Source organism: Garra rufa, chromosome 20 (genome assembly GCF_049309525.1).
Source record: "Garra rufa chromosome 20, GarRuf1.0, whole genome shotgun sequence".
Lineage (NCBI taxonomy): Eukaryota > Metazoa > Chordata > Actinopteri > Cypriniformes > Cyprinidae > Garra > Garra rufa.
The window spans coordinates 25,886,368-25,904,574 of record NC_133380.1 but is presented as its reverse complement, the minus strand read 5'-3'; the positions used below and the strand labels follow the sequence as shown (position 1 = coordinate 25,904,574).

General features: G+C 32.7%; 2 protein-coding genes across 2 annotated transcripts in view; one reads left to right on the top strand and one right to left on the bottom strand.

Annotated features, from left to right (window-relative positions):
* LOC141293485 (guanine nucleotide exchange factor DBS-like) overlaps positions 1-939 on the bottom strand; it is a 17,244-nt gene extending 16,305 nt beyond the window's left edge. Inside the window, exon 1 of the mRNA XM_073825520.1 lies at positions 934-939. Coding sequence (XP_073681621.1) covers positions 934-939 — 6 coding nt within the window. The remainder of the gene's footprint in view (positions 1-933) is intronic.
* A 2,423-nt stretch (positions 940-3,362) lies between these two features.
* Positions 3,363-14,332, top strand: LOC141293356 (uncharacterized). The gene is made up of 5 exons (XM_073825384.1): positions 3,363-3,963; positions 4,216-4,331; positions 7,351-7,466; positions 10,489-10,583; positions 12,908-14,332. The coding sequence occupies exons 1-5, from the start codon at positions 3,789-3,791 to the stop codon at positions 13,009-13,011; spliced, it is 606 nt and encodes a 201-aa protein (XP_073681485.1). The 5' UTR covers positions 3,363-3,788; the 3' UTR covers positions 13,012-14,332.
* Positions 14,333-18,207: the final 3,875 nt, after the last annotated feature.

Below are 18,207 nucleotides of genomic sequence, written 5' to 3'. Positions count from 1 at the left end.
CACGCTTTTCTCCCTATAGAACTCCATTAAGGAAAAAGCTTAACATGGTTTGTTATAATGGACTTCTATGGGGGGCGATCACTTTATATGCTGAATAAGAGCTCGTTCTTTTGACAGCAGCAAGTATTTATTATAAGTAAAATTTAACATAAGTTTGGTTTTCCCTGGTCGCTGTTGAGGTACGTAAACCACGTTAAGCTGTTTCCTTATAATGGGCTTCTATGGGGGAGAAAACGCTTAACGTGATATTATTCACTTTATCTGTGGAATAAGGGCTCGTTCTTTTGATAGTAGTTAGTGTTTGTTCCAAGTAAGGTTTGACAGAAACTTTAAGCGTTTTAGAACATCCCGTGTATCCATAACTTTCAAGGTAAGTAATGTAGCTAACGTTAGAGAGCAATCAGGCTAACAAATTACTAGTGTGTCCACTTAGACCGAGGACTAGGGTTATAAGGTTATGTATGGATAGTATAGAGGACATGTACAACTTTATTAAAGCAATATAACAGTCGTGGTCTTGATGTTACAAACAATCTTGCTCGATGTTTGCGCCATCTTTCTTGTTTAACTGGTTACCGGCATACTGGGGCGGAAATAGGTTTACACAGCAATTGCGTATTTCCGGTGCAAAATACGGAAGTTGTGAGAAAGGTCTATAGCGTTTTAAGGATAAAAACCGGACGAATTTCTTGAAATATATCATCTGATCGATGTCTTGAGGTGTGGTAACTGTAGTATAAGTAGAGATAAAGAGTCGACTCCAAAAGAGTCGATTCCTCGACTCTCACTAGCCCTAGTGTCGGAATCGACTCCCAGTGTCGATTGTTTTTTTCAAGTTCAACACAGCAACAGTTCATTATAACGAAAAGAATATGTAATGCTTTGTGTGCTTGTCAATTCTTATATATGCATCCTTGTTTCCTTTCCTCTTACCTCCATCCCCTTAGGATGCGAGGATGGAACATTAACATTAGTGAAATGGCATGTACTCACTCTATATGAAGTTCATTTTCTATTATTAAATGCCAAGTGCATTAAAAACTATTATTAAACAACAGTTATTATTGGTAATAATATAACTAATATTTTTCAATATTAAACAAAAAAAGTTAAAAAATAAAGTTAAACATGCTTAAGTTAAAGTTCATAGCTTCACTACATTAAATTATATAAAATAATATACAAAATAAATAGATAAATACACTGTCTAAAACAAGTCTGCTTTTACAAGTTTAATGATTAATACTAACATATTGCACACTTAAATATGATTTGAAGAAGCTGCGATGTGAAAAGGAGGGGGATTTCTAAGGTTTAGTTGATTAAACATTTTAGTATAGGAAACATTTGTATCCTCGCTCTTGACTCCTCAGGAAGCCTCCTCGTTCCTCGCCCTCCTCCCGGTGGAATTAAAGAATTTAGATGTCCTACATGAGAGCAGAGCTCGATCGGTTTCAGGGTTGTAGGACATACGAGCGAGAAGTGAGGAAACGAGGAAGCATATTGAGACGCACCTTCTGAATCCTGACCCTATTTTAATTCAAAGTAAATGGAGTCGAGGAGTCGATTCCACCGACTCCAAAAAAACGGAACCGAACACCCCTAAGTATAAGCGGAATAATTGACTTCGGGCTGTAGAATTCTGCGAAAATAATGCACACCCGAGGTGGAACGGCCACTCCACTTCGCGTCATGACTGCATCACCATATCGGGTGTGCATTATTTTCTAAGAATTGACCTTATGCACGGAGCGTTCTTTAGAACTTCCGCATAACGATAAACCAGCTCGTAAACTTCCGATGAAGCTCATTTTATATATGCTATATATTAGGTGGACACTCTTGAGACTGATCTAGTGCCTCGTTCTTATCAGAAACTGAGAAAAAAAATATAATTGCAACATTATAAACAATGTTAGCGGCATGAACATTAAGTTTCATACTATTTAACAACATTTAATTTAAATGCGGAGCCTGGTAATCCCGTACTGTCCGTATCTGCATAGTTGTACATTTAAATGCTGACAGCTCAACACTATCATAACGTGTTTAGGCTAACGTTAGCTAGCTAGCAATATTTCTCTTCCAGGACCTCTTAATTGTATTGTTGATAATCACTAACTTGCCTTTATAGTCATGAACACATTTTTAAAATCTTGCAATATTTCAAATCCTTTATTATTTTCTAACTCTACAGCTGTGAAATAAAATGTACTTCAAGGACTCACTTTTCATTCATAAAAAAGGCATAGGAAAAAATGACTTTTCACGGAAAACAACATCTATTTTTGGCTAAAATAATATGGAATTACCCATATAACCAGCAGATGGCAGCAGAGGATTATTTATAATGCAGCTGCCTCTCCCTATATTTTTTCAAGACGTCTTGCTTTTCGATTTCTTATAAAATTACCAGTATAATTAATTGTAGTAATAAATACCACCCTAAAGTATATAGTATAGCAAGTGCAGAAGGTCATTAAGCTCACACACAAACAGCCTATAAGGGTGAATTATTTAAATATTAATATGTAGTTCACTACAAATACGTTAAATATTTATGGTATAATAATTAAATAATGCACTCAATATGAATCGATAGGAATTTGAAATATTTTATAAAATTGAATAACTACTTTTAAGTTTTATCTTGAACTGTAAAATCTATTAAATAGCCTATATTTAACCAACACATACTTGTTACTGCTGTAGTTTTGTTACTCTGAATTTAGTTTGAATCATTTAAGCTCTTTTTTTTGACATCAGCTTGTCATTTGTTTGGTCCGGTTATTACTGTCAATCATAGCAATGACTCGCGCATATTTAGCCCATTTACTCACAAATTTTTTTAAACTGGCATTTGTCATTCTTGAAACGGTATACATGGACGTTTGGTCCTCTTAGACAAACAACACTTTTCTTCGATTGTGAATGGATTATGTAGAGAAAACGAACAAAGTACGCTCATATTACGGCACAGTACAGTTGACCGGAAATGACTTAGCTGGCTTGACTAAACAAGGAAGTATTTCGTGCATATGGTCAATTCTACGGCCCGTCGTCAATAATTCCTTGCGTATTTTTAACATTTATTAATTTATATTTCTGAAATTTGTGTAAATATTACTGATCAAAAATTATATATATATATATATATATATATATATATATATATATATATACACACACACACACACACATATATATATATATATATATATATATATATATATATATATATATATATATTATTTTGCAAATATTACTTTTTTCTTTCATGAAATATTAGTTTTTCTTTCCAATAAAATAAATAAACGAATGAATAAAAATAAATAAATGTATTTTTTTTTTTAACAAATCTAAGATTTAAAACATTTACAGCTATTATAATTATACAAAAAAAACTTCAAGACAGACATAAATTGGCATTACTGATTTGTAATTTCGAAACCATTCTTGCTACCAAGACTTTACCAAGAATCTCGTGTACCTTGTGTTTAGTTGTGCCTGCATTAATCTTAACCATCAGGCTATCACATTTCATTTGCTGCTTGGTTTATCTGTTCTACTTTCGAATTGTGTTTATGCTTGCGCTGTGGTGTTGTGGTGGTTTCAGTTCATATCGAGAGTGTATCATCCTCAAAATCAAGCGTTTTTCTTTTCTCTCTTTGAGCTGTGCCTTGTTTTATCATGCTTTCTCTTGTTGAGATAAGGTTGTGTGTAGTTTTCTTTGGTGCAAGTGACTTCCTGTGGTTGTTTTTTTTTTGGAAGTTGACTGTTACCGATTCATGCATGCTAATGTGAGGTTCCGTTTCACCTGCAACGCTACCATTAAAGAGGTCATGTTTGATAAGACAGTGAATTTCCTCACAGACACCATGCGAGGTGCACTTCCCGCTGAGAGCAAAAGTAAAGGTACTGCCGGTACCAAGCCCGCTGTGCCGAGGTCTGCGTCTCAACCAGGTAATCATGTGAAAAGAGGCAGTGATATGCCAATCATATTGGGTTCTCTTGGGTGTTTTCGTCTTTTTTCATTCCTCATCCGATGCCTGACGGTGACAGAATCCGTCAGAGTTATTTTCATTGAGTGCTTCAACATCTTGTCTTCCTTTCACAGAAGATTTTTCTGGCAAACTCGAGCACTAGACTATTCCCTGAGCATCGTCTCTCATAAGGGTTTTACTGAATGATGTGAACTCGTGTACTGTTTTCCAGGATGGAGTCAACGGCGTCTGCCGTCAATGGACGCTGAGGATTTTGAGACCATTCCATCAAGTGCCGAAGAACTCTCCATTTCCTCAGATGGAGAGGATGAAGGACAGAACAAAAACGTATGTGTCTGGGACTATGAAGTCTTTATCCACGTTCTGTTCACGTCTCATTCATTCCCTCTAAACCTTTCAAATTTGTATTGAGGCACAAAAAAACAAAACAAAACATAACGGAAAAATAAATAATAATTTATGCTTTCATGCCATCACAAACTATGACTTTCTTTCTTCTGTGGAATATTAAATAATTGTTATAATTATTACATTAAATATTTAAATAGAATATTAAGGGTTTTTTTAACTAAGAAATTTGCAAGGTAGTTTAAATTCATACAGTTTAAATGATTACAAACAAAAGAAGATATTTTGAAAAATGTCTCAGGGTCCATCGTCATTTGACTTCATTGACTTTCAAAATATTTTATTTAAAAAAATATTTATACTTTTTTTTTTTTTTTTACATTTATTTAATTCATTAAATAGTTTTCTTAAGATTATTGCAAGAATGCAGGTTTTTTGTAATTATGCAATTTTAGTAATTTGTTACCAAAAAAAAATGGTTGAGAAATTTTTTTTGAAAAATGTCTAAGGGCCTAAAGTTCTTTTGACCTCATTGACTTTTAAAATATCTTATTTTAAAAAATATATTTACTTTTATATTTTAATTTAATTTCATTACTAAAAAACGCAAGAATACCAATAGTTTGAAATGATATAGTTATGTAGTTACAAATTGTTATATAGTAACAATTTGTTAAAAAATAAAAAAGAAGATATTTTGAAAAATGCCACTTTCAACATATCTTACTTTTTTAACGTTTTTTAAAGTATATATTTTACTAAATATTTATTAAATATGCATTTTAAAATAGTTTAATTCATATTTTTTTACACACATTAAATATTTTAATAGAATATTGTGTTTTTTAAGATTTTTGCATGTTGATAGTTTGTAATTATGCAATTTATACTTCTAAATTTTAATTTTAAAATTATATATTTTTACATTTATTTATATTGCATTTTTAAATATTTTAATTAGTAATTTTTACACACATTAAATATTTTTTAAAAGTTTTTTTTTGCATGAATGTCGTATAGTTTGTAATTATGCAGTTTAATCAATTTGTTACCAAAAATAAAAATAAAAATGATTTTTGGAAAGATATATAAGGGCCTAAAGTTCTTTGAACCTCATTGACTTTAAAATATCTTCTTTTCCAAAATATTTATACTTTTATATTTAAATTTAAATTAATTAATTTCATTACTAAGAATGTTTGCAAAAAATACTCTAATTATTTAGTTTAAACAATTTGTTTAAAAAAACAAGACATTTAAAAAAATGCACAAATGTGTTGCTTTTAAAAAACTTTAAAGCCATGTGACTAAAGGCTTTTTATATTTTTCACACTTGAGAGTATTTTTGACATTTTAAAAAAATGTTTCAGGGTCAACGTCATTTGACCTCACTGACATTCAAAATATATTGTTTTCAAAAATATGTATTTATTTTAATTTATTCATTTTTTTTTTTTTTGCAAGAATACCAGTAGTTTGAAATGATATAGTTTAAACAATTTGCTAAAGAAAAAAAGATATTTTGAAAAATGTCACAAGGTACTTCCATGTTTTTTTATTTTAAAAGTATATTTTTCATTTATTTGATATGCATTTTAATTTTTTTTAAATTATTATTTTTCACACACATTAAATATGTTTATAGAATATTAAGGTTTTTGCAAGAATTCTGATAGTTTGTAATTATGCAGTTTAAACAATTTGTGACAATTAAATTAATTAATTAATTTTAAATTGTCTAAGGGCACGAAGACCTCGTTGACTTTTAAAATATCTTCTATTTAAAATGTATACTTTTAGATTTTAAATTAATTTATTTCATTACTATGATTTTTTTTGCAAGAGTATCAATATAGTATATTTATAGTATATAATTATACAATAATTATTGTACAGTACAGATTGTTTAAAATTTTTTTGAAAAATGTCTCTGGGTCCAATGTCATCTGACCTCATTTCTAAATGTCTTATTTTCAAAAATATTTATACTTATATATATATATATATATATATATATATCTATGTATATAAATATATATTAAAATATGTATTTATATATATATATTTTTATATTTTATGTATTTATTTTATATATACGTTTTAAAATTATTTTTGATTTAGTGTTTATCATACATATTAAATATTTTCATAGAATATTAGGTTTTCTTAAAATGTAAACAATTTGTTACAAAATAAAAATAAATAAAATACATAAATGTATTAAATAATACAAATTTATTAGTTAATTTTAAAAAATGTCTAAGGGCCTGAAGGTCTATATACATCATTGACATTGAAATATTCATACTTTCATGTTTTAATTTCATTTCATTAATTTCAGTACTAATAATTTTGGGAAGAACACCAATGGTTTGAACTTATATAGTTAAAAAAATCTAGTTTGATAGATATATGTGATTTTTTTAAAATATCAACTACATAAAAGAAAGAGAGGGGTTTGGACCAACAATTTGCTTGAATAAATAAATGACACAATTCTCCCTTTTGGTTAAATTGTCCCTTTCAGGTAAGAAACTAACAAACAAAAAAGTCTCAAACTGAGAGATTTTTTAGATTTCAACGGAGCTCAGATAAAAGACAGGCTCTAGCAGTGTTTTACAATTAACACAGAAACAAGGTAAGATTATTTTAGACTCTCAACCCCCCAAAGGAGTTTCCTTGTTTAATCTTTCAGCTTGATGCATGAGGAGAGGAGATCAGCTTCAGTAAGGAGGCTTAATAACAGCTATGAAGCGCAAAGTCAGTCAGAACCCATTTAACACTAGCAGGAGGGGATTAAATGTCACATACATGCTTCCTACCACCAGAGGGCATCCTTGAATAAACAACAGATAAGATTTGTATTGACTAAAAACACCCACACACACCACTGCTTGAATTTATCTTTCCTACCCATTTCTTCCTAGTTATCCAAAAGTAAATCCAAAAATGGTGCCATGACCCTGTAATAAATATTGCTCTTCTTTTTTATCTTAAGGGGGATAATGATCGCTATCAGGTGCAGCTGACGTATGAGTCAGGTACCGCTCAGGAACTTTCTGTCGAGGCGGGAGATTTAGTACAGTTCCTAGAAGAGTCAGAGAATGGCCACTGGTGAGTAATGAGTACAGTCACCATCCAGATACTGTATATTCCCTCAGGCGTCCCACGCTGCTTCACTGAAGACCTGACAGTCACTAATGAAACTCTCTTTTGTTTGACATATCTGTTATTGTTGGTTCTCTTATTATCATTATTCTGAGCTTTTGCTTTAAAACCTTACAAATTCAAAATAGGAGTTTACAAAAACATGATCAGAATCAGTAATTTTGCCATTCTCCAAACCATACTCTGGAAAGACGGCTTATTGGACAGCTTAGAAATTGGGTAAATGATGTGATTTGTTTCTTGAGTCTTAAATTTAATTTAATATTGTATTTATTCAAAAAATAATTAATGCAAACGTAATTAATTAAATTCACCTCTTTAAAATAAGTCTGTTTTTAATTAATTTATTTTAATTTATTCAGGTTCATACAGCTGTCCTGATGCCATAATGAAGAAAAAAGGTGTATAAAATGAATAATGAATAATAATTATCTTGATTATTATTTCTCAGAAATACATATTTTACCAAAACTACTTCACTGCTTATTAAAATTTAAGACACCCAAAAGGCATGTTTTGCAACTACCATGCAAAAATACATGAAAAAAGCATAAAATCTCAATGACCCCTGCAGACCATACGTTAAGTTATAATTTGATCTTTTTATGGTCAAAATTTTATGTTCAAAAAATAAAACATGATATTTACAGATTAATCATTCATGATATTTGTTTCCATTTTTTGATGTTAAAAATATATTTTTAAAAAATGCTAAGATGATTATATTTTCAAGTGTAATAAAAATATGTTCAGAGTTTAAATATTTTTTTGTGCATTTGTAAGAGCTTCACACGTGTTTTAATATTATTATTTTTTTATCATGGACACTCTTATTTATCATTAACCCAATTGCCTCTAAAAGCCGAGATGGAAGAGTGGTTTCACAGGGGTCTAATGCACCCCCTTTTGGTGCCAAATACCACCTAATCTGCACTTAGTAACATTTCTAAAATGAAATGAAAAAGCCAGCAGTATTCTGAAGTACCTCATACATATTTAATCTTGAAAACTGTCTCCAGTCATTTTCAGCGCTTGAGTTTCTGCTTTGTAAGTGTTTCAAAGTTTTCTTTGCTCACCAATCAACCCCCTCAAACCCTTCATAAGAAGTTTTTAGGCTTTCATGGATGTGGATGTTTTTGACATTGTGCAGAGCCGAGCTAAAGTTGAGGTAGCTGGCTTCACATCTTGAGCCACAGGATGCTTTAGAGTTTGCTCAGTTGTGTCAGGAGTATATGCGATACATATACAGTCAAACTTGTTGTGGCTGTTTTTTTCTGCATTGATACTGATCGACAAATTCACAACGTAATCCCAACGTCCCACAGTATAACCAATAAACCTCAAAATTTTACCCTACAAAAACTTGTTCAACTTTCACAGTGCACTACTGCTGAACTTGCCTCAAGTAGGACATGTTCTTGTGTTAACAATCTGTGTTGGTTCTGGAGCATTATTCTGAATTTTTTTAATTGACAAGCTATTTTATATTTTATCAACTCACAAAAGTAATTTAAACATTTCAAATCAAAACCAGTAATTTAATTTACAGTATAGGCTCCGCAGTACTTAGAACATTATTGACTCTTTACAATTTAACCGCTTATATTATTAATTTCATCACTTCAGGTAAAATTTACTGAGCCTCTCAGAGGACATGAGAGAAAAATGATGAGAGAAAATTTCCCTGAGTGTTCCCCTAAGTAAATTTGACATTTGAAAATTCATTCATTCACAAAAGCACTGAAATATAGTTTACCTCCCACTTCAAATGATTTCCATCATTAATTTTGCATTTGCTAAAGTTTTGCAAGGAAATGCAGTGTTTCTCAAAAGAACACAAACGTTTTGCAAGAAAACGTTAACATTTTGTAAGCGAATACACTGTTTTTTGAGAGAAAAAAAGTTTAGCAGGAAAACGCTAAATTTTTGTTAAAAAAAAAAGCAAAAGTTTTGCAAGAAAGCGCTAAAATTTTAAAAGCAAATGCAGTCTTTCTCAAGTGAACAAAATTTTTGCAAGAAAATGCTAAAGCTTTGAAAATGCAAAAGTTTTGCAAGAAAATGCTAACATTTTGTATGAAAACAAAAATTTAGCAAGAAAACAAGTTTTGCAAGAAAAGGTTAATCTTTTGCAAGCAAATGCTGTGTTTATTTAGAGTAAACAAAAGTTTTGCAAGAACATTCACATTCCAAGTTTTTTAAGAAAATGCAAGTTTTGCAGGAAAACAAAAATGTAAGCAAATGATGAGCTTCTCAAGTGAACACAAGCTTTGCAAGAAAATGCTAAAATCTTTCAAAGAAAACTAAAAAGTTTCGCAAGGAAATTCAGTGTTTCTCAAGAGATCATTTTGGCAAAAAAGCACTTTTTTGCAAGCAAATGCTGTATTTCTGAGGGAACACAAATATTTTCTGAGAAAACAAAGTTTTGCTAAAAAGGACACAAGCTTTGCAAGTAATTGCAACATGTTTCTGGGAACGTGAAAGTTTTGCAAACAAATGCAATAGTATTAAAATACTATTTTTCCTTGCAGATGATTTTTTATTTTTTTTTTGGTCCCTTTAGGGGCTCCATAAAAAGTGAATAAAACCTACTTGAATTGAAGTAACTACACCTGTAACTATAGTGGTCTATGGCACACCACACATTAAAATTTACAGAGCAGAGACATTTTTAAAATACAACAGAATTAAGACCACAACAACCTGGAAAATCAAGATATTTCAGAACTTGTAAAATCAATATTATAGATTTAAATTAACAAAACTGACTTTATAGACTAGTTTGTGCATTGCAATACACTGTCCCGCTACAAACGCGGATCAGATATTGATACTATTATCCTCGACTGTTCCTTGTGGTCGGCTGTTTTTTTTTTTTTTCATTCCAAGCAGTCAGCCAAGCATATTGAGCGTTCTCTAGAACAAAGCTGTAACTTCATGCACCAGATGAACACTGTCTCTCATGTTCTAGGCTAGTCAAGAACCTTAGAACTCAGAAGACAGGACTGGTGCCGCCCACTGTCCTGCAGTCCACAGCAGAGGGAGTAGACCTTTACAGTAACTCTGGTACCACACACCAATCCCAGGACGAGCAGTAGAAGGGAATGACTGACATCGCTAAACAAATTTATTCATAGCTAACGGACACATAAACTGCACTGCTAGCTGTTGTACTGTATGTGGATTACATCTTTTATGGCGATGCACTTCGACCTGTGATGTCACTCAGTCCCTTCTCACTCAAACACACACCTTACATGTGAATGCACACAAGACACCGTCGTGAGACAAACTGGCTGTAATTTAAGATCTAGGTCAGCGGACGGCGAGACTGACAGAGGCACCTGTTTGCGCAGTCTGCTTTTTTTCAAGAGGTGTGCATGACATCACCTCCACAGGCATGCACTTCATTCCATGAAACCTTGGCGTGTTCACGATGCAACTTTCGATCTTGTTTGTCTGGTTTTCTTAAACTCTTGCTCTCCTATAATAACAAGGTGCTGCTTATTGCCTTAAAGCTTTAACTAGGAGCAGAAGCAGCTCTGGACTCAACTATAAGGATTTTTGCCCTGTTAGAATTTTACATGTACAACAGATATACATACAATAAACATACAGTTTTGTGAAATATTATTACACTTTAAATTATATTTTCTATTTTAATGTTTTAAAATGTAATTTATTCTTGTGATTGCAATGATTAATTTTTGGAGCAATTACTCCTAATAAATATTACTTTATTTGTAATAATGTAAATGTTAATGCATGCTTGTTAAATAAAAGTATTTATGCCATGCATACATAGAAGTAAATCAGAATATATAAATATAAATCAGAATTTATAGATGTAAGTCTGAATATAGAAATAAATCAGAATGTATTTTTTATAAATCTGAATCAGAATATATAATTGTAACTCTGAATATATAGAGATAAATAAAAAGTTTACAGTCTTAATATGTAAATGCAAATTATGAATAGAAGTAAATCAGAATTTTTTTTATAAGTCTGAATATATTAAAGTAAATCAGAATACATGGTTGTCAGTCTGAATATATAGAAGTAAATAAGAATATATTTTTATAAATCTGAATATATAAATGTAAATCACAATATATGTAATATAAGTAAATAAGACGTTTACAATCTTAATATGTAAAAATCTTAATATGGAAATGTAAATTGAATGTATAGAAATAAATCAGAAAATATTTTAATAAATCTGAATATATAAATGTAAATCAGAATAAAGATTAAAATATTAATATGTAAATCTAAATCATAATTATATAGAAGTAAATCAGAATGTATATTTGTATAAATCTGAATATGTTAATCAGAATATCAGAATATCAGAATAAATCAGAATATATAGTTTTAAGTCTGAATATATAGAAGTAAATCATAATATATAGTCATAATTATGAATTGTGAATATGCAGTTATAATTCTGAATATAGAAATACAAATTGCAATATGTATATACTTCTACTTCTATATATTCATAATTTACATTTACATTTATATTTTAAGATTTTTATTTTTATATTCTGATTTACAATGACATCTATTCTGATTTATAAATATATATTTTAATTTGCTGTTATATATTCAGACTCAGAACTCTATATTTTGACTTCCATTCATATATTCAGATTTATAAAAAAAATATATATTCTAACTTACTTTAAAATATTTCGATTTTACATAATTATTTCCTGTTTGGCGCTTCATATGTATATATGTATAAATATATATTATATTATATTATATTATATTATATTACTACTATATGTGAAAGGAAAAACATTTAAATATGTTTTTATTTTGATTAAAATAAAAAGTTACATTTTCTTTATAAAATGCATGCATGCACATGTATAAATATATTTTTAAATACATTAAATATAAAAATATTTTTAAAATTAAAGTTACGTTTTCTTCACAAAAAATAAATGTAATGTAATAAATGTAAATGTATATATATATATATATATATATATATATATATATATATATATATAGCTTTATCCTCATCATCTCATAGATTTATCCTGATTGTTGAGCCCTGCAGCTGTTTGGGGCTTAATACACTGAATAGTGTTTGTATGCTTTACATGTTGTGCTTCACGCTTCTCCACCTGTGCTCACTGGCAGCAACAAAATGCCCTCATCCCATTAAAAAAAGACGTAAAGCACAGGAATAACTCTGAAGGTTTGCGTCTTTGTCATGCCTTTTCTGTTCTCTTGTATGAACGGATCTTGTCCTTGCTGTGATTGAGTGCCGTTGCAAGGCCTGGTTTTATTTCGCCACCTGTTTCCCATTGCTCTCGACGGAGAAAAAAAACAACTATATTACACCACTCACATTCTCATTCTTTGCTTTGTAGATATTTTCAGTGACCTCTGCACCGCTGCCCTAACCGACACAGAGGACGCAGACGACAGCGCCGGGCCGCATCCCATCGCTCAGGTCGGCAGATTTGCATGCTGAACGTGCCACGATGTGTCCTCGCTTTTCTTATACGTCATACTCGACAACAGCTCGATATCCTTTGTAGTAGTACACAGACATCTGCTCCGCTGAACTGACCGATCAGAACAGATTCCAGTCATTTCTGGCCTTCTCCAGCGCTGATGTGACATTGACAACATTCTGTAGTTGTGAGTCAGAAATTCAGCATGCAGCCTTCGCTCTTTCACTCTGCTGTGCCTTAGCACAAACGCAGGTGTATTGAAAAGATCTCTGTAAACGCTGGACGCTGATATGTGCACAGAGGTTGCTATGTGAAAACACTGAGAGGAAGAGACTCTAAACCATTCTGTCCTGCTGAAACATTCACTGAAATGCTTTTAAAGGGACAGTTCATTTAAAAATTAACATTTTTGTTGTTCGCTCACCAAACCAGTATGAATTTCTTTCTTTTTGAGCACTAAAGAAGATATTTTGAACAATATTGGTTGATTTTCATAGTGGCTACCACCATCTGTGTTTGGTTTTGGGTGAACTGTCCCTTTAAATATACCTGATTGTATATTGTTTATTGCTTGTTTGCTTATGAGACTGTTGGTCAGAAACACAGCACTTTTGATGAATTAATATTCTCTAATGTACAATATTTATACTGTCTTTTATATTCTGACATGAAAGTTGTATACGCCATCTGTAAAGCTTTGTTCCTCTGCTGTTTGTAAAGCTTAATATCAAATATTTGCCTCTACTTGATATATCCTTCTTTATCATGGTCTCGTTGTACATAAATACTCTCGAAACGTAGTAAAAATGTGGAATATTTACTCTGGAGAGTTTATAAAATATGATTATTGTAGCATAAATATTCCAGCTGTACTGTAAAAGCATCTGATACTGTTCATTTTACAGTATTGCTCATGGATGTTGTCAGTTTGTGCTAAAAAGAATACAGAAATCAGATGTACTGTATCCTTCCTGCTTTGACATGAAGAACTGGATGAGTTTGACAGAGAATGTAGTGATGATGCCAAATGTTGACTCTCATAACCGACAATATCCACTTATGATTGCGATTAAAAGATGGTGTAGTTTATTTACTTTCTGAGTTTCTTTATGTAAATATCTAAGCACAAAGATTTGATATTGAATGCGATGGATGTGATTCTTATCATCATTCTGTTCATATACATGTGAATATTTTGCTTTTCACAGCTTCCTTAATGGATAATATTACAGCTGATGTGAATATGTATTACATAACTATGTACATTTCCAAATGCATTATGAAATACATTCAATTATAAAACCTTGTCTGTGATTTTACTATTAAACCTCAATCAAATATGAACTAAAAAAAAGTTAGATGTATGTCATGAAATTCTTTTTTTTTTTTAAGATTTATTTTTGCCTTTATTTTGATAGGACAGATCAGAATTGACAGGAAGCAAAGTGGGAGCGAGATCGGGAAAGGTCCTCAAGTCGGGATTCAAACACCGGACGCCCGGAGCACAATGTCGCTGTATGTCGGCGCGCTGCCCCCATTGGCACCGACAATGTGATGAAATTCTTAAAACGTTCTTCACAGACCTTGAGAACTCCATCAGGCTGTTTTAGCTTGTAATTTGTCCAACTTCAGAACACATATTAAGATGAGAGTTTTCTGACCCTGGATAGACATCAACGTGACTAAGGCATTCAAGGCCCAGAAAGATAGTAAGGATAGTCCATAAAAATTGAATAGTCCATGACATCAGTGGTTCAACTATAATGTTATGAAGCTATGAGAATACCTTTTATGTGGAAAGAAAGCAAAAATAACGACTTTATTCAGCAATTTCTTTTATTTCGTGTAAGTCTTTTACACATCGCACATTCTAATCGACTACTAGTCGACATTAATACTCTACTAGTCGCTGGTCCTATAGAGGGTGCAACAGGGTAAGAAATCTTTGAAATCGACATTTAAACTCTGTTTCCCAAATGTTTAAATGCAACTAAATGCAAATTCACAAAAGTGCTCCACAACACGGGTGATTATACCATCTGGATGCTCAGGTAAATCGAACTCTTCTAATGAGCAGCTGCATCGACCAATTTGGATTAGATGTCACAGTTACGTCGCATGCAGCTGCGCTTGAATTGTGGTGGCAGAAAAACACTGTAACAAGTGCAGGGTAATTGTTAAAACCAAATGTATTGTGCCTTTGGATGTCAGAAATGAAATGCAAATAATTTTTATGGAATACCGTCGTCAAAAATTTGAAGCTAAATGCAGATGTTTATCTTTTGTATTGTTTTATTTCATGGTTTCCATTGGATAATTCCATGGATGTATATTATCCCGCTTATTACACGGGTAACTATTACAGTTGCTAACAAGTCCCACATTCAAACTAGATGGACATTTAGGGAATTTACGGTGAAGTCATAGCACTTATTACACAACATTTCACCACATTAATAATTATGGCGATAAAAGATATTGATTTAAGACAAAAATGTTTTAAAATCTTACCAGTTTGTTAGTTATCTTATAATCCATTACAGTGGATACAGTGAGGAAAAAAAATTGATCCCCTGCTGATTTTGTACATTTGCCCACTAACAAAGAAATGATCAGGCTACAATTTTAATGGTACAAAAAAATCTAGAAAAACGCATTTCAAAAGAATTATAAATTGATTTGCATTTTAATGAGTAAAATAAGTATTTGACCCCTTCGCAAAACATGACTAAAAAAACCCTTATTGGCAATCACAGAGGTCAGACATTTCTTGTAGTTGGCCACCCGGTTAGCACACATCTCAGGAGGGATTTTGTCCCAGTCCTCTTTGCAGATCCTCTCCAAGTCATTAAGGTTTTGAGGCTGAAGTTTGACAACTCAAACCTTCAGCTCCCTCCACAGATTTTCTGTGGGATTAAGGTCTGGAGACTGGCTCGGCCACTCTAGGACCTTAGTGTGTTTCCTCTTGAGCCACTCCTTTGTTGCCTTGGCTGTGTGTTTTGGGTCATTGTCATGCTGGAATATCCATCCACAACCCATTTTTAATGCCCTGGCTGAGGGAAAGAGGTTCTCACAAAGATTTGATGGTACATGGCCCCATCCATCATCACTTTGATGCAGTGTAGTTATCCTGTCCCCTTAGCAGAAAAACACCCCCAAAGCATGTTTCCACCTCCATGTTTGACGGTGGGGATGATATTCTTGGGGTCACTTTTTAGGCATGAAATCACTTTCCAGAACATTCTCGTTCAATAGTCCTGCCTGGTGGAATGACCTTCCCTCCCATATCCGGAATGCACATTCCCTAACTGCCTTCAAGCGACTTCTGAAAACCCATCTCTTTCGACAATATTTGACTCAATAAAAAAAAAAAAAAAAAAAAAAAAAAACCTTCTCTCTTTTCTTGATCTTCCCTTTCTATCCAGTACTTATCCAACAATGCCGATATATGGTATTTTTGAGCACTTCCTAGGTTGACCTGCCTCCTTAGGACGAATCACTTGTTGCATCCCCAATTGTAAGTCGCTTTGGATAAAAGCGTCTGCTAAATGAATAAATGTAAATGTAAATGTAAATGTCATAGGCAGCATTCCTCCTCCTTCAAACACGGCATGTTGAGTTGATGCCAAAGAGCTCATCTTTGGTCTCATCTGACTACAACACTTTCACCCAGTTTTCCTCTGAACCATTCAGATGTTCATTGGCAAACTTGTTCATTGGCCTGTACATGTGCCTTTTTGAGCAGGGGAAACTGGCGCTGCAGGATTTCAGTCCTTCACAGTGTAGTGTATTACCAATGTTTTTCTTGGTGGCTATGGTCCCAGCTGCCTTGAGATTATTGACAAGATCCTCCTGTGTAGTTCTGGGCTGATTCCTCACCGTTCTCATGATCATTGGAACTCCACGAGGTGAGATCTTGCATGGAGCCCCAGATCGAGGGAGACTGACAGTTATTTTGTGTTTCTTCCATTTGCGAATAATCGCACCAACTGTTGACACCTTCTTACCAAACTGCTTGGTGATGGTCTTGTAGCCCATTCCAGCCTTGTGTAGGTCTACAATCTTGTCCCTGACATCCTTGGACAGCTCTTTGGTCTTGGCCATGGTGGAGAGTTTGGAATTGGATTGATTGATTGATTGCTTCTGTGGACAGGTGTCTTTTATAAAGGTAACAAACTGAGATTAGGAGCACTCCTTATCTCAGCTCGTTACCTGTATAAAAGACACCTGGGAGACAGAAATATTGCTGATTGATAGGGGATCAAATACTTATTTCACTCATTAAAATGCAAATCAATTTATAACTTTTTTTATATTATTTTTACAACAACACAACTCGGAAAATAAAATACTAATGCTATGACCACTGCTACTAAAAAGAGCTTACAGGTGGTGATGGATATAAGTGTAGGCTCAAACCAAATGCCGTACCATCGATTTTCCCCACAAAGAGTCGATACTCACCTTCTTATCAAAAGGAAAGCAGTGAAGGCTTACAGATATGATGCAACATTGTGTGGCTTTTGGTTGAAATTTTCAGTCAAAGGTCAACAAGAGGAGTGGTGTATTTTGTTTTTCATGTTGTGTATCCTGAGTTGTGTTGTGGTGAAAATAGCAACAGATAGTGGCAGTAGCTCACCGAGTGCAACCATTCTACATAATCAAAATAATGGTGCCCCCCACAGTCCAAAATATGTATAAAATGATGTGGATTTTTAAAGTAAGTAAATCTTTCATAGGTTTTCTACTACATATTTTAATAAGAAACATCATTTACGTTATATTAAGCCATACAAGTCTTAATACCCAGGGTTCCCTTAAAAAAATCTCAAGTCCTTAAACTCCTCAAAGACTGACACTAAAGAGAAGAAATTGTTGAATAAAGTTGTTATTTTTGTTTTCTTTGCGCACAAAAAGTATTCTGGTGGACTATTTTAACAATTATGTCCTTACTACCTTTCTGGGCTTTGAACGTGTCAGTTGTGTTGCTGTCTATGCAGGGTCAGAAAGCTCTCAGCTTTCATCAAAAATATCTTAATTGCTCCGAAGATGAACAAAGGTCTTGCGGGTTTGTAACAACATGAGGGTGAGTAATTAATGACCGTATTTTCATTTTTGGTTGAACTATTCCTCTAAGAGAGTGTGCAGCACAAAAGAGGAGGACAGCAAAGAGAGAGAGAGGGCCAGGCAAGATTCACTAGGCTTTGTTCTAC

What these genes read in the sequence shown, in the direction of transcription:
- LOC141293356 (XM_073825384.1), top strand. Translation starts at nt 3,789, where the DNA reads ATGCATGCTAATGTGAGGTTCCGTTTCACCTGCAACGCTACCATTAAA. An exon ending in ATGAAGGACAGAACAAAAAC is followed by an intron (nt 4,332 to 7,350) that starts GTATGTGTCTGG and finishes TTTTATCTTAAG; the next exon opens with GGGGATAATGATCGCTATCA. An exon ending in AGACCTTTACAGTAACTCTG is followed by an intron (nt 10,584 to 12,907) that starts GTACCACACACC and finishes TTTGCTTTGTAG; the next exon opens with ATATTTTCAGTGACCTCTGC.